Source organism: Melozone crissalis, unplaced genomic scaffold, assembly GCF_028551555.1.
Source record: "Melozone crissalis strain CALT ecotype California unplaced genomic scaffold, PUWL_Pcris_2 ptg000002l_1, whole genome shotgun sequence".
Classification (NCBI taxonomy): Eukaryota; Metazoa; Chordata; class Aves; order Passeriformes; family Passerellidae; genus Melozone; species Melozone crissalis.
Genome location: NW_026535780.1, coordinates 20,595,864 through 20,610,557, shown reverse-complemented (window position 1 = coordinate 20,610,557; position 14,694 = coordinate 20,595,864). Strand labels below are relative to the sequence as shown.

Below are 14,694 nucleotides of genomic sequence, written 5' to 3'. Positions count from 1 at the left end.
ATAAACCTACTGAGTAAAGAATCAAGGATACACAAAAAGGATAAATGCAGGAGTTCACCATATGACAAGGAGCAGCACAGACCCTGACAAACGAGGAACTGAATGCAAGGAGAGGAAACTGTACCTCTCTGGCAGCTGTGGCAACACTCACTGGATATTTTGCAGGAGACAATATACATGATGCCCTGGTGTTTGATTCCCACAGGATATGAATGTAACATACAATGTCATAGTAGCCTTTTGATTCTGCCTGTCCTCTATATTTTTAATAATCAAAGATCTGAGGTCTTGAATAGTCCCTCTCAGAAATTAACCGATGTACCGATGAAAGTAACAACTAATATGGAATTCAGGCTTGAATGAAAATGTTTGGTATTTAAGCTACAGACAGAGTTTCTCAGCAAATAGAAACAGACTTGGTTTCAATTTAACAAGAAGCTGAACTGGAGTAATTATGCAACAGGCAGTACAAGGCTTCAGTACAAATAAACAGCATCTACTCAGAAGTAGTTCCTAATGTGCCACAACAGATAATCTATTTAATGTGCTATCAAACCATAGGACACAGAGCAGAGTAGAAGAGGAAGGAATGCCCTGAGCCAACATGCAAGCATCCAAAAATATTTTTACTTGTGTGCTTTATTTTCCTGATGGGCTTATTATAGGGGCACCAGATCACAAGAATACTGCTGCCTAATTGCCAAAGCAAGAAGGGAAAGAAGGCTTCTCTCACACTGCATGCAGCCAGCATTCACAGAAAACTCCCCCATAACAGCATCTTTCAGCTGAAGACTTAGATGAATGTTTCAGCAGTTTACATATGAGTTCAGTATAAGTGTATTCATTAAAATTCAATGCAGTCTGGAGAAGGAAAAAGGTTTGAGGAGAAAAAAGTTCTCAGCATTCAGACTCATAATTTCTCAGCAACATTATGAACTTTGGTGATTTTTTCTCCCCTGATATGTTAATGCTGCTGAAAAACTGTATCTGAAACCAAGAGACCATTACTCAAGTTTGACAGAAAAGTGCCAAGAAAAGCAGCCAGTTATGCTCCTTCTTCAAGGCTGGCTCACTTTCTTCTACAAATCAAGTGGTAGAAGAAATCAAGCACCAGAGACCTGTGCCCCACATACCTACTGCTCTCTGTTGGGGTTTAAGCAAACTTCAGTAGCACCTCTACTAACAGCTAATGTGGAACAGGATACAGTCCTCCTGTAAAACTTAAAGCTGCCTCTTTTGGCCTTGTGCCACACTTGGAAGCAAACATCAGGGAGTGATTTACCATCGTAGCTGTAAATGAGACACTCCATGTAGCCAGCAGAATGCGGGTGGTCATTTTGGTCCCCGATGTTGATGGTCAGCGTGTTGGTGGAGCTCATGGGCGGGACCCCGCTGTCTGTGATCAGGATGGGCAGGTAGAACGCCTTGTGCACCTCCCTGTCAAAGGCACGCAGGGCGGTGAGCACGGCGCTGCCGTTGTGGAGGTCCTGCAGGCTGAAGCTGGTCAGGCTATCCAGATCACCGAGGAGGCGAAAGGAGAAAGGGGCTCCGTTCGCAGCAGTGTCCCGGTCCTTGGCATACAGCAGTGTGGAGGTCTCATTCATTTGGACAACCTGTGGAGAAACTGTGTTTTCCCAGACCACTGGGTTATAATGTGCCTCGAACTCTGGCCCATTGTCATTTACATCCTGCAGAGCCACCAAAACAGTGGCACTGCCGGTCAGAGGGGGCTGTCCCATATCAGTGGCAATCACCATGAGTTGGTACTGAGCCGCCATCTCATAATCCAGCAATCCTGCAACCATCAGCCACCCATCACTAGCCAAAGAGAACTGGCCACCTGGATCAGACTTGTTTAGCAGGTGGAAAGAAAACCTCCCATTCAGGCCAGAATCCAAGTCCACAGCAGAAACCTGAATAATTTTGGTGCCAACTGGTACATCTTCCCCAAGTGCAGCCACTTCATAGAACTGTGGATAGAAGAGAGGGGCATGATCATTTGAGTCCTCCACATAGATCACACAGTGAGCAATGCTGAAGAAATCCATGTCCTCTGCTTTCACAGTCAAATTGAATACCCTCTCATGAGGTTTCTCAAAGTCGACCCGTTTGCGTAGTCGGATAAACCCACAGTTGTTGACTTCATCTGTCTCTATGGAGAACTTGCGGTCATTGTCCCCATCAACAATGCTGAATGTCACCATGGCATTTTCTCCCTCATCTCTGTCCACAGCAGACACCACTGCCACCTCAGTGTTAATACTCGCATTCTCAGAGACAAATGCTGTGTAGATCCTTTGCAGGAAGACTGGAGCATGATCATTCACGTCAGTCACCAAAATAGTGGCAGTGCCTGTCCCAGTGAGCCCTCCTCCATCTCTGGCCTCAACCACCACTAGGTATTTGTCTTCCTTCTCACGGTCCAAGGACCCAAGCACCGTAGAGATGGTGCCACTAACTGAATCAATTGAGAACAAGTTCAAATTAATTTCATTTTTGACGTTCTGAATGATACTGTATGTTAGCACAGCATTTATACCAGCCTTGGGGTCATCGAGGTCCACTGCTGTCATTTCCATGATAGGAGTGTCAGCTGGAGAGCCCTCAGGGATGTGGCCTGTGAAACAGCCATCCGACACACAGAGGAAAAGGGGCGCGTTGTCGTTCACATCCCTCACTTCTATGATCACGTCTGCAAAGCCAGTCAGGCCCTCTCCGCCCTCATCTGTGGCGAGAACAAGGAAGCGCCACGTGGATCGCTTCTCCCGGTCCAGCCTGGTGTGTGCGCTGATCTCACCTGTGCTCTCGTCGATGCTGAATTCGCTGCCGGCTCCCTGCCCGTGCAGGGAGTAGCTAATGGCAGCTTGATCTGCTGCTTGGTCGGGATCTGTTGCAGAAACCTGGAACAAGCCAGAGCAGGCAAGTGTTTATGTTAAAAAAAAGGGAAATCACACTTCTCTCATTGATGGCAGCTGCTAGAGTGCAGGCTAAATGAACAGTGTGAATTTTAACAGCAAGCATCTATTGGCTTGAGTACTTCAAGTACTCTTTCAATAAATATCATGTACAGCCCAGAGGAACAAAACCAGGACATTTCCACTGACTAATATATTCTGCTTCCCTGTTTATTTTGGAAAGAGAAAAAACTGTAGGAAGATTTAAGTGAAAATAATAACAATTCTGCTGAGAAAATATTTCTTGTGAAATTTTTGGAGCTGGAATACAAAGGCAAGCAGAGGCTGATTCTCTCTGAGTTTACAGACTGCTGTGAAAACAGGCCATACATCCAAGCTGATTATCAGCATAGGCCAGAGAGAGTTCCCGGCTCCTGATTTGCATCCAGGGATTGTTTAGGAGATTGCTAGTTGGACCTACCAAGAGCTGCTCTAACAACAAAACAATGAAGATGATTGAGCTGGAGTCAAAGAACAATCCCTGGTAATGTTTATTTGGTAGCAAAAATTTAACCATTACATGCATAAAGTACACATGCCAAGCATTCTGTGCTTATGGAGTTACTCAAAATGTGCCAAATCTTCTTTGTAAAGGAAATTATCCCATTTTCCAATAATTAGAAATCAGTTTGAAAAAGACCCTAAGATCAAAACCAGCTGCTATTTATGTAGGTGAGGAGAGCAAGTCCACCACGAAAAATTACCAGGTTTACTTTATTCTATTATTTACAGAAAGTTGCTAGCTAAATCCTAATACCAGGTCTCACCCACCCTATATGCACTATCTTTTTGGATTTGTGTGAATGGATGGGATTGACTGAACACAAAGCCAGGTTTTGCCCTGCTTTGTGGAAACTGCTTTACCTTTAGGACAAGTACTGGCAGATCAGTGAGCTCCTCCAAGACACTGCCCTGGTATTCATTCTGAGTGAAGACTGGTGCTTCATCATTCTTATTGACAACATTGATGATGATAAGAGTGTGGTTTTCCCATTTTCCATCAGAAGCTACAAGCCGGAGCTCATAATGTTTTTCTTGTTCATAATCCAGAGGCTGAGCAATGAAGACAGTTCCAATCTCAGGTTCCACATCAAAAACCCCTTTCACATTTCCTGAAGTGATCTGATACCTTAGTTTGGCATTTGCACCTATAAGAGAAAGAAACAATTGGCCCCTGTTCTCTCTATGAAATGTTCAATCCAGCTATGCACAATGGACATGTATCCAAGAGAAACCTTATTTTCCAAGACTGATGTGGGTGTATGTGTGTGAGATAAAACATAAAAACATATATAGAATGATCTGTATATGAAATTTGAAGATTTTGTGTGTAGTAGATAGGAGGCTAGGTTTGCATTTATATTTACAAGTATAATTTACAGACACAGACAAGCACTTGTTGATTGATAATGGAGAGATTGTGTGCCTCTAAATTATTGTGCATTCATTTGCCAATAATAAAAATGTAACATACTCTGAAAATACAAGAAGCTATTCTTACTCAATGTTTCCTAAGCCTCTCACTTCAAATGCCAGTATTCCTTAACTTTTTTAAAACCACTGGGTGGTGCTAGAACAAAACAGAAGTCCTCTATTTTGAGCAAGAATTCATCTTCAAACATTCCACCTGTGCACCAACAGCTCTTTGTTTGCTGCAAAACTTTTAGGAACAACAACAAATAGTTTAGTGCTTCCTGTTTACTTATTTGGAAAGGTAAAAAAAAAATTGCATTCCAGTATACAAAGTAATTTCCTAAATTAAATAGGTGAGCTGCTAGGAGCAAAAAGAACATTCAGCTTTTTAAGTTGTGAGTCAGCTGTGGATGACAAGACTAGAGCATTATGGATGGCTAGAAAGTGAAAAGGCCTTGCAGCACTGTCACTGAAAGAACAGCCAGCTCTCCCCTGCTCCCAGCAACACCTCCCTCTGGCTCTCATCCGGGCTCTGTCACCAGCTTGCCTTCTTTTAACCAACAGATTTGTTTCTCTTGAGCAAGTTGAGCTGGACCAGCTCACAAAAGTAACCAAAATGCAAAGACAGGGACTGACTGTTGTCAGCATGTTGTACGTGCTGTTGGACTGGCTCTGTCCATCTGGTCTTACCACACAGTAGGGGCAGCTTCACACCATCAGAGCTGGTGTCAAGGTGAGCTCAAATTGAAGGTCTGACTTTTCCTTTCTTCCTGACTTCATTTCTGACCATGCCATCCCACATTTTCCACTGTTTGTCAGTTCCTTCCACAAGCATATTTAAAAATCTAACTAACACACCAAAAAACACAACTTGATTTTTTTACAATAGTGGGAAATAGAACTGACTCCTAGGGAGATCTTGAAAGCACAGGAGTCAGCAAAAAGCAAGCATGTGCTCTGGAAAGAGTGAGCACAAAGTTACAGCAGTGTTGTGATTCCAGCTGATTTCATTCTGCCCCAAAGACATTGCCAGATAACTTAATCTTTGCACTACAAACCTGAGCACCTAATTAAAGACAGCACTCATAGGCACCCAGAACTTCTCTCCCCACTTTTACAAATGTTTGAAACATGGAATTGTCTCCTGAGTGCAGAGATCTGTTTGTCCATGTAGGAAGTAGCCCTACACACAAACACACATTAACATGAAAAGAATTTAAAAGGACATGCAAGGGCCACTCACCCTCATCTTCATCATCTGCTGTTGCTGTCACAACAGGACTCCCCACCTCCCTGTCCTCATCCATGCTGACCTCATACACTGACTGAGGAAATGCCGGGGCGTTGTCGTTGACATCGCTGACAAAAATCCTCACGTAGGCTGTGTCTGAGGACACGCAGGAGGAACACAGAGGAGAAATGGCAGAGGTGGAATACACTGCTTTATTCCAAACAGCTCACACACCTGCCAAGCCTATGAAAGTTAAAAAGCCCAATACAGAATTCCTTCTTAGTTTTACCTGTGTTGGGCTGCCCATGAACACCAGGTCTAGCAGATTCTGATAAGTCCTGAGACTGAACTTCAATCAAGTAAGAGGCTCTTTTCTCTCTGTCAAAAGATGCCTGGGTGTAAATAATTCCTGTCTCAGGTTCAATGGTGAAGAACTGATAATCCTCATTAGCATCTTTTAATATTAAGTAGTGAACCTAAAAAGGAAGTTATTAAAAGAGGTTACATTTTCAATTTTCAGTTGCATGTCTAAGTGCTGTGACCTCCCCCTTCCTCAGTAGCCTCCTATTTGTGTCTGCAAAGTAGCAACATTCTGAGGAAAGACAGATCGCCTGAAAAAATTTTTTCTAAATTTTTTGTTTATTTTTATATAAAAAGTACAGAATTCTCAAACAGAAGAACATCTGTACCAGTAACATCAAGGCACATCAAGCCCAATACTAATCTCCAACAGTGGCCAGTAGGAGCAGTTAAGAAAGATCATGAATAACAGAAGGAGAGAGGATGTATGGACTGGTATTTTCCCTGGTGTCCCCTCAGCTTCTAGTAATTCACTGTGCTTCTGATTAAAAAAAACAAAAAAAACCCAAAAACAAAACAAAAAACAACTGAACAAACAAAAAACAACTGAACAAACAAAAACCCAAAAACCCCAAAACAACAACAAAAAATCCCACAAAGCAAAAACAAACAAACAAACAAGCTAATTATTTGGGTCCTGTTCAGTGAGACTGAATAAATGAAAATCTCCACCAATGAAAGCTATTCATGTTTTTCCCTTTAATAAAAGTCATTCTCTGAAAAAGCACCAGTTCCATCCCCACTCCCACGTTATGCCCAGAGCAGCACCAACTGTTCTACCACACAGGTTGCTCTTCAGAAGCTACAAAATGACAATTCCAGAACAGCAGAGTTCCCTGAGTCTCCACTAGCTAGAGTTTCTTCACAGAAGAGATAGCAGGATTTTTAGAAATGGCTCAGGAAAATACAAAGAAAATGAGCAATTCCCTTCAGAATTCTGCTTTTTCCTAGGCTTGGGTCATTATTACTATGATGGTCAAATGCTGGTTTGACCAATGATGGTGTTTAATCGACCATACTTAAAAGGCTGTGAATAACTGACAATAATCACTGATGGTCAATTAAAAAATGAGCTAAAGAGGCAAGAGTTTGAAAACATGTCCTGCAGCCACAGCCACTTGTCTTGTCATGGGAGCAGCCCAGAGAATCATGCAGCAGTGCTTTGTCGTGGTTGCTGGATCAGGATGAGCTGCAGGACCCTGAGGTCACTTCTGGCATCTTCTCTCCTGCATCCCGTGAGAGGCACACCAGCCATGAGACACACAAATGCTTGACAAGTGCTGTAAGAACTGCTGGTGGCTCATTACCCTGCACATTCTCACTAATTACAGTACCACAGCTTGAGTATGGTGAGGAAAGGAACTGGATTAAGGTCAAACCTCTCCATGCAGGCCAGAATCCAAGTCCATAGCTAACACCTGAACCACGGACGTGCCAACATCTGCTCCTTCTGGCACAGACGCCTCGTAGTTAGAGGACATGAAGAATGGAACATTGTCATTGACATCTGGAAAAGGAGGTGATGAGGGTCATGGTAAGAAAATATTTTAAAACTTTTTTGTTTACTGTGTTTTTTTGGTATTTTCCCCACAGTTGTATTTTGCTTGGAGGAAGAACTTATAATGATTATAGTAATAAGCAATCCTGCTCTGGGTTTTCCCATTCTCATGGTAGCAGTCAGGAGATATTTTATAGGCACTGGGCAGTTTCTGGGAAACAGTGGCCTAATGCCAGCTGAGATAGTGGCTAATGGTTTGACCAGAGATATACTAAGTCTGTAAATGCCAGGACCAGGAGGGCTTTCATCCACAGCTAAATTGCTGAAAAAGGATTTTTTCTTGTGAGCAGAATAAAGTTTCTGCCAAATTCTGGTATCAATAACTGCACTACAGGAAAAACCTTTTGGGACAGGATCCATAACCTACAATGAGGCTCAGACCTTGCTCTACAGCCTGGAGGGGTTTTGCATTGGTGGATTGTGAAAGACAGGACAATGCTGTGATAAACTGAAGCAGGAAAGTTGGATTCCCTTTCAAATTACTACCCCATTTTCATTTCCATGGTGGTGGGCAAGACAAATGTTTTTGCTGGAGACTTCATTTATTCATATTTTCATTTGAATGCCTGCCTAACAAAAGTAACTCTACTAATCCTGCAAAAACAGGGATTAATATCAGATTTATAGTTTTATGTGGATCTACTGGAACAGAGACTTATGAAAAGATCCTACTATAAGGAGGTTTGGATCAAATTTTTGAAAATTGCATTTATCATAAGGATAAATTTCGTGCCGGTAATCTCAGTATGCAATGGAAAATACTGAATGTAACAAAAACCCCTAAACAGATATCCAACACAAACCTGGCCTATCTGAGCTGTTTCGCTTTCTATAGCACAGAGTATTTTCAGTAACACTCATCTCTTTTCAATAGCTTGGGAACAAGTACTAGATTTTTCCTTCTTTCGAACGAAAATCTTTCTAAGTACCTTTACAGAACTCCAGTGCTGCCTAAACATTCAAACAGCTCATTTTTGCACTATCACATCTCCACATTTGATGGCTGTACTTAGGAATTGCCTCAGACAGACTTCTTTAATGACTGCAGAACTATTTACAGTACAGAAAAATACAAAGTATTCTGAGGTGGCTTGGCATTTCATGGATATTACCTTAATTCATGGCATTATACTAAAAATAATATTTTTCTGAACAGCAGCAAAGCTTACCTGTAATATTCACACAAACAGTGGCAAAGGAAGCTAAAGGAGTCATTGCTACGTTTTGTGCCCGGACTGTCAGGGTGAAAAACTTAGTAGTCTCAAAGTCAAGTGGTTCAGCGACTAGAAGAGAAGCAGATCCATCAGCTCTGTTTGGCTTCAGATAGAAACGAACTGGCATGTTAGTCTCTGGAACTTGACCCTCCTCCAGGTTATACGTGACCCTGGGATCACCAAGAGGGGATGTGGCTTTGATGGTCTGGAGAAGAAAAGAGCCACCACATACATTCATGAAGCACGGGGTTGCAAGTGTTGGGTGATGAGTTTGATGGCAGAAACATGAACACATGTATGTTCTCCAAGAACATACTCGCCTGTATGACTCGGGTAACAGACAAAATAGAAACATTTACAGAGCTGAGTTTTATTTTACAATATCTAGGTTTGGTGCAGGTGTTAAATCAACAAGAAATTTATCTGCCTGTAAATGTTCCAAGTCAGAACTGCAGCACAGCTATAGGAAATCCTTCCCCTCTGCTCCTTCCAAAGCAAAACTGATCCATAAGGAGACCATTTCTCCACTGAATTGTACATTTTACTCAGCAAGTTACAGAAGAAAAACTCAAACCCTAAATTGTTTCCAAGTGCTTCAATATTACATGCAGGAGGAGGAAGGCAGGAATTATGTGGCAATATACAGAAGACTAAGTCTTCTTTCCCTAAAGACCAAGTCTCTACTGGTTAAAAAGGAATTGGTTTGAGTTAGAAGAGTCCAAAGCAAACTATGTCACTCCACGCTCTTGTGCTAAACTGAGAAAACCTTTAAGAAAGACACAAGCAGATAGCACAGCCCACTGAGGATGAGGATGGAGGAGTGAGGAGCTGGCTCTTGGAGGGAACACACAAGAATTTCCTTCTCTGGCAGCACATAAGTCTTGCTCCTGTGGAAGCACACCTTGAGGGCATTAATGTAAGAATTCACTGGGCAAACTGCTGCCAGCTGAAATGCCCCCCTGTTCTGTGACAGGTACGCCTGGCAAACTTTAATGGGTACAGAGCAGTGAAGGCTCATAAGGGCACAGGGCAATGCAGCCAGGCTGCAGAGCAGGCATCTGTGAACTCCTGACTTAGAGCACAACAGAGGAAGAAGTGGAAATGAAGAGGGAGAGAAGCAATCAAGCTTTTAACCTACCACAATCTTGGTGTCACGAATGGTGTTTTCGGGGATGGTGACCCAGTAAGAGCTCTGTTCCCACTGTGGGGGCTGGCTCAGTGCACTGGTGACAGTCACCGTCAGCTCCACCGTGCTGCTCCTGTTCCCGCCGTCTGTGGCTACAATATAGCAGCTGATGCGCATTGTCTGGGAAACAGAGGCACAGGATGCTTGAAAATATTGCAATTAACCCTCTGCAATGGATTTGAGGGGCTGGACTCTCACATTACCTGGGGTAGTGGGCAATTCACGTACAACCAGCCTGTGCTGGGGTTGATCTGGAAGTATTCCAGCTGATGCTCTAGCATTGAGTATGTGACAGCAGCATTCACACCCTGGTCACTGTCGTGAGCTGCAACTCGGAGGAAACTCGTCCCCACCGGAGTGTCTTCGCTGAGGAAGTCTTTGAAAAGACAAAGATCCTGTCAGCAGGTCTGCTCTGGTTTAGCAGGCTGTATTTGTAAAGAAATACCCCTGTAAAACATCATTGTTCCCTTCATGGGAGATTAAATGTTTCTGTACTGAAGCAGGTTATAAAGTACTGTCACCAACAGCGTCTATAGTTCTCTTTCAGCTTCCCCTTCCCTCTCCCCTGCCACGCTGGGTTGTTAAGTGAGCTGCTGGTGGTGCAGATTTACTGACACTGCTGCTGCCAGCACTGGTGCCACTCCAGGGTGGTGCTGGCAACCCCACAGCAGCTCACATGCCCACTGCTTTGGATCACAGCCCAGCCTGCTGGGCTCAGCTAATGATAAAAGCAGGTTGGTATCAAAGGGAATTCTGTGTGAATTGAATTAGTCTTGAATATGAGTGGTGCCAGCAGCACTGCCAGTGGGAGGCACTAGGTAATTGCAAAGCACAAAGACTCAGGTCACAGAAAAAATGCCTCCAGCCCCACAGTGTTTTGGAAAAACTGCACAGGGCAAGGGCAAGGATCATTTTATGTATGTCTCTTTCCTTAAGTTTCACTCCCTGTTCCCAGAAATCCACCTGTGTCAAAGGTCGTGTCTTTCTGTCTGTAGTTCTAGAGAGACCAATCCTTCTTTGAACCTGCTCACGCAATTATCATCTAAAAATCTGCTGGCAAAGTCATGCATTTGAAGAGCCCACTGCACAGAAGAATAATTAATTTTGTCTTCCTAAGGCCTGATTTCTGGAAGGGACACCAACAAAATGATGGGAAATCATGAGCAGTCATTTCCTGCTCCCCTCCACTCTGTGAAGCACAGTTTCATATGAAACCATCACATCCCTGCTGTCTGTGTCTCTTCCACACTCATCTTTACATTGCACTGATTTTTGGTCCAGCTCTTCCCTCTATCCTCAGCCATCCAGTGCCAATTCCTCTTTCAAGTAGCTACGTGTGCTTGCCTGATTGTGTTTTTGAGCTGTTTCCCTGTACTAAGGCTCCACTAGCTCAGGGTATCAAAGCTGACTGTGGGAAGGCTGTTGCTGTTGGGTTTAGGCAACCCAGTCAGTCTGTTAATTTGTGTCTTGTTCAGAAACTATTTCATATCTTTGATGTCCTTTATATGTGTGTCCTCTAGCATTTTTGATGTGAGATAATCAGAACTGCCTATGGAGCAGTCATGTTTTCTGTTTCGGTCTTCTCCTTTAATGCCTACAGTGTGTAGTAGTGGAGCAGTACAACTTTAAACAGCAGCAACCACTTGCTCTATGAGCAGTAATTTGAGATTTAATTTGCTTCACTTGTCCCTGTGCCATTTAATTGTCCTGGGATTCTTGTCTTTGGTATGTCAGTGACAGACAAGTAACAGAGAAATCTCACAAGAGATTTACCAGCACTAAGACAGATTAATGAAAATTGAATTAACTGCCATAAATCACTGTAAAATTCTCCTTTTTTGTGTTTAGGCTTGTGTGTGTGTATGTATTTATGCTGTCTTTAACAGCCAAATTCAGTTAAATTTCATTGTAATAAAAAACACAAAGGGTGGTAGTCTCTCATTTCAGGTGCTTTGCTTGCTTCTGACACAACTTTAGTGTTTACTGTACCATCCCTACTACAGTTTAGAATTTCTTTAATGTCTGTTTCGCAGACAGATGATAAGATGCATGGCTAAATCAGGAATTTAACCAACATCCTAGTGCTGAGAGTAAAGAACCAGCAGTTGCCAGGATGAATAGAAACCTATGACTAATGGCCTTTGATCTTGTTAGGGAAAAAGCTATTTTTAATTCTGTGACGTTCAAGCATTGATTACTTATGTAGAGACACTGGGAAAGTGCTAGGCATAAGGTGACCTCGTTATCTGCAGGTTTGCCATCTCAAACAGCTGCCTTTCTTCAGAACCTTTGCCAGTACCCTCTGTTCATGAAAAAAGAAAAAAACCCTGCCTGTTTCTCAAAGTGCTGAAGCCACCATAATCACAAATGCAACCTCTCAGCTTCACAGCTTTTGAAAAAGAATCCTGGGCAGTTTCACCTGAAGGACACGTGTGATGGTGGAATAAAAGGTTCATCTTTGCACAAACATTACCTCTACATCAGGGATTGTCTGCTCCGCTCAAAAATATTTCTCTCCAGAAAGAACATTCCTACTCAACTTCTCAGTGCTGCTTTGGCCAGGTTTGCAGTCTTACCAGAAGACACTGGTAAGACTGTAGAAATGGCTATTCCAAATCTACACATTTTAATGAATTTGGCACTTAGAATTAGTCACTACAAGATACTTTAAAAGGTGCAACACAATTTGCCTTCTGTCCTTGTACATAACTTTGAGATGTGGATGTACATTTATCATATTTCCCAGCAGGTCACTTATTGTTAAACTCCTAAAATATAAACATCCAACTTATTTTTGAATCCTTCTAAAATGCTGGCATCTGTGATGTTAAAGACAATTTTCTTATAAGCCATCTTCATTTTAATAGGGCATTGGTCACTGCTTTGCCCTCCATGACATTTCCACACAAGTAACAAAAAACTCCAAAATGAAGCTGTTGGCAGATGCATCAGCAACAATTTTTTTTCCATTTTCAAGCAATTATGCAAGGAAGGACCTGTTCCAGTCCAACAGCTAGAGATTATACTCATGACTTGTGGATGACATTAAATGTAATAATGAAATGCAGGATTCTACTGGAGAAGCATCAAGTCAAATTAAACAAAAGACTGATGTAAAGCATATCATGTGGGGATGAAAAAGGGAATGTCACCAGGTCAAATGGGAAAAGCTAGCTCAGCAGGACAGACACAGCAGGCATTGGCTCCCAGCCAAAGGCAGCCTAGAAACCAAGGATTCTGTGCTGTTTGACAAGACATAAATGCCACTTCAGTCTATTCAGAGATACCATGCTACAGAGACACAGATGTCAATTGTACTTGTGGTCAGGGTTGATGATTTCTGAGCCAGGATGTCATGTTTTGTTTTGGGACATCAAATAAAAATTTTGCATGGAAAAAAGCTGGGCAGAGAAAAGCTGCAGAGAGAAGGGATCAGACCTGCCTCATCTGTAGGAGTGAGTATGTAAATGTTTTTAAGAGAACTGCAGTGACTAAAGAGCATTGGTTAATTCTGCTCATTCCTACTGATGATGGGTTAAACAGTAACTGGCCTAGTGGGCAACAAAGGAAGATTGGTCACGTAACAGACTGACTGCTGTTACAAGGAATAACCTCCTAGCCAATTCCCGTGGCAGCACTGGGACAAGCAGTTGGTAGCACTCACACTGGTAGCGGCTGTTCTCAAACGTGGGCTCGTTGTCGTTGAGGTCGGCGATGAGCACGGTGAGCTGGCACACGCCGATCAGCGGCTCCCGCGCCCGGTCCGTGGCCGTGACAGACAGAGTGTGCTCCCGCTGCTGCTCCCGGTCGAAACTCTGCGTGGTGGTGATGACTCCTGCCAACACAGACACTCCTGTGCTGCCGTCACAGCCTCAGGACTGGGTCTGCAGAGAGCAACCTGCACAACTCCTGCACAAAAGGAAGCTCTGGCTGTGTGCAGCACAGCCGTGAGGCTCGATCCTCACCGACCCTGCAAGGCATTCTTGCACTAGACCAGCTCCAGTTCTCTTGTCTACTCTCCTCACATGCCACATTTTCCTGTTGCCCTGATAAAAAGGTCAGTCTGAGTATCTTGTTATCTCATGGTTCACGGAGCACAGGACTTTCTCCTTCTCATTGAAGAGCCTCTCTAGGTTTAGTCCAAGTAACTGAATCAGCTCATTATTACTTGAGGAAGAGTCACAGCACAGAAGACACAAGCGACATGACCAAACTAACCTCTGCTACAGGAGTTGGAGGCTGTCTCATTGAACAGATTAAAATTGGGTAAAATCATATAGTGGATAAACCAAACCATTTTCTCCAAATTCTCAGGTTTTCCTCCCTACTAATCAAGTCTCTCCCTGTCTCAGCTATTTTCTTCTGGTTAGCAGATTTCAAACTGACCTTCTTGAGGCCACTTCTAGACCTATTTTTCTCGCTATGCTCGGAGTTCTTAGCTCTGTTGTAGTCCTTTCCAATCTCCTGCACAGTCCTGGAGATAACAATATCCCGTTTTCCTATTTTGACTATAGAAACATCAACAACTACATAATATCTTCATTTGAAATAAATCGTATAGAAATACATCATTGCCCTGTTCTGGTATGAGGGTTTTGCCTGCAGTGCACTGGATTTCCTATTTGTGCATAAAATGAGAAATAAATTGTGGCCACATCATAGGGAAGAATAAACTTAACCTGCAAAAATCACACTTTCTGCTCTGCATTCTTATAGCTACCCTTGATCCAAATAAGAAGGTAAATGATACAGAATACATTTTTATCTTCTTATTGAAC

At 42.9% G+C, this 14,694-nt stretch overlaps 1 protein-coding gene across 1 annotated transcript in view; it reads right to left on the bottom strand.

Annotated features, from left to right (window-relative positions):
* Positions 1 to 14,694, bottom strand: part of LOC128940730 (neural-cadherin-like) — a 41,095-nt gene that overhangs the window by 17,456 nt on the left and 8,945 nt on the right. The window contains exons 9-17 of the mRNA XM_054282413.1: positions 13,581 to 13,751; positions 10,120 to 10,292; positions 9,869 to 10,036; positions 8,686 to 8,935; positions 7,338 to 7,465; positions 5,888 to 6,074; positions 5,611 to 5,754; positions 3,819 to 4,102; positions 1,283 to 2,900 (exon numbers count right to left, since the gene is read on the bottom strand). Of these exons, the coding sequence (XP_054138388.1) occupies positions 1,283 to 2,900; positions 3,819 to 4,102; positions 5,611 to 5,754; positions 5,888 to 6,074; positions 7,338 to 7,465; positions 8,686 to 8,935; positions 9,869 to 10,036; positions 10,120 to 10,292; positions 13,581 to 13,751 (3,123 nt within the window). The remainder of the gene's footprint in view (positions 1 to 1,282; positions 2,901 to 3,818; positions 4,103 to 5,610; positions 5,755 to 5,887; positions 6,075 to 7,337; positions 7,466 to 8,685; positions 8,936 to 9,868; positions 10,037 to 10,119; positions 10,293 to 13,580; positions 13,752 to 14,694) is intronic.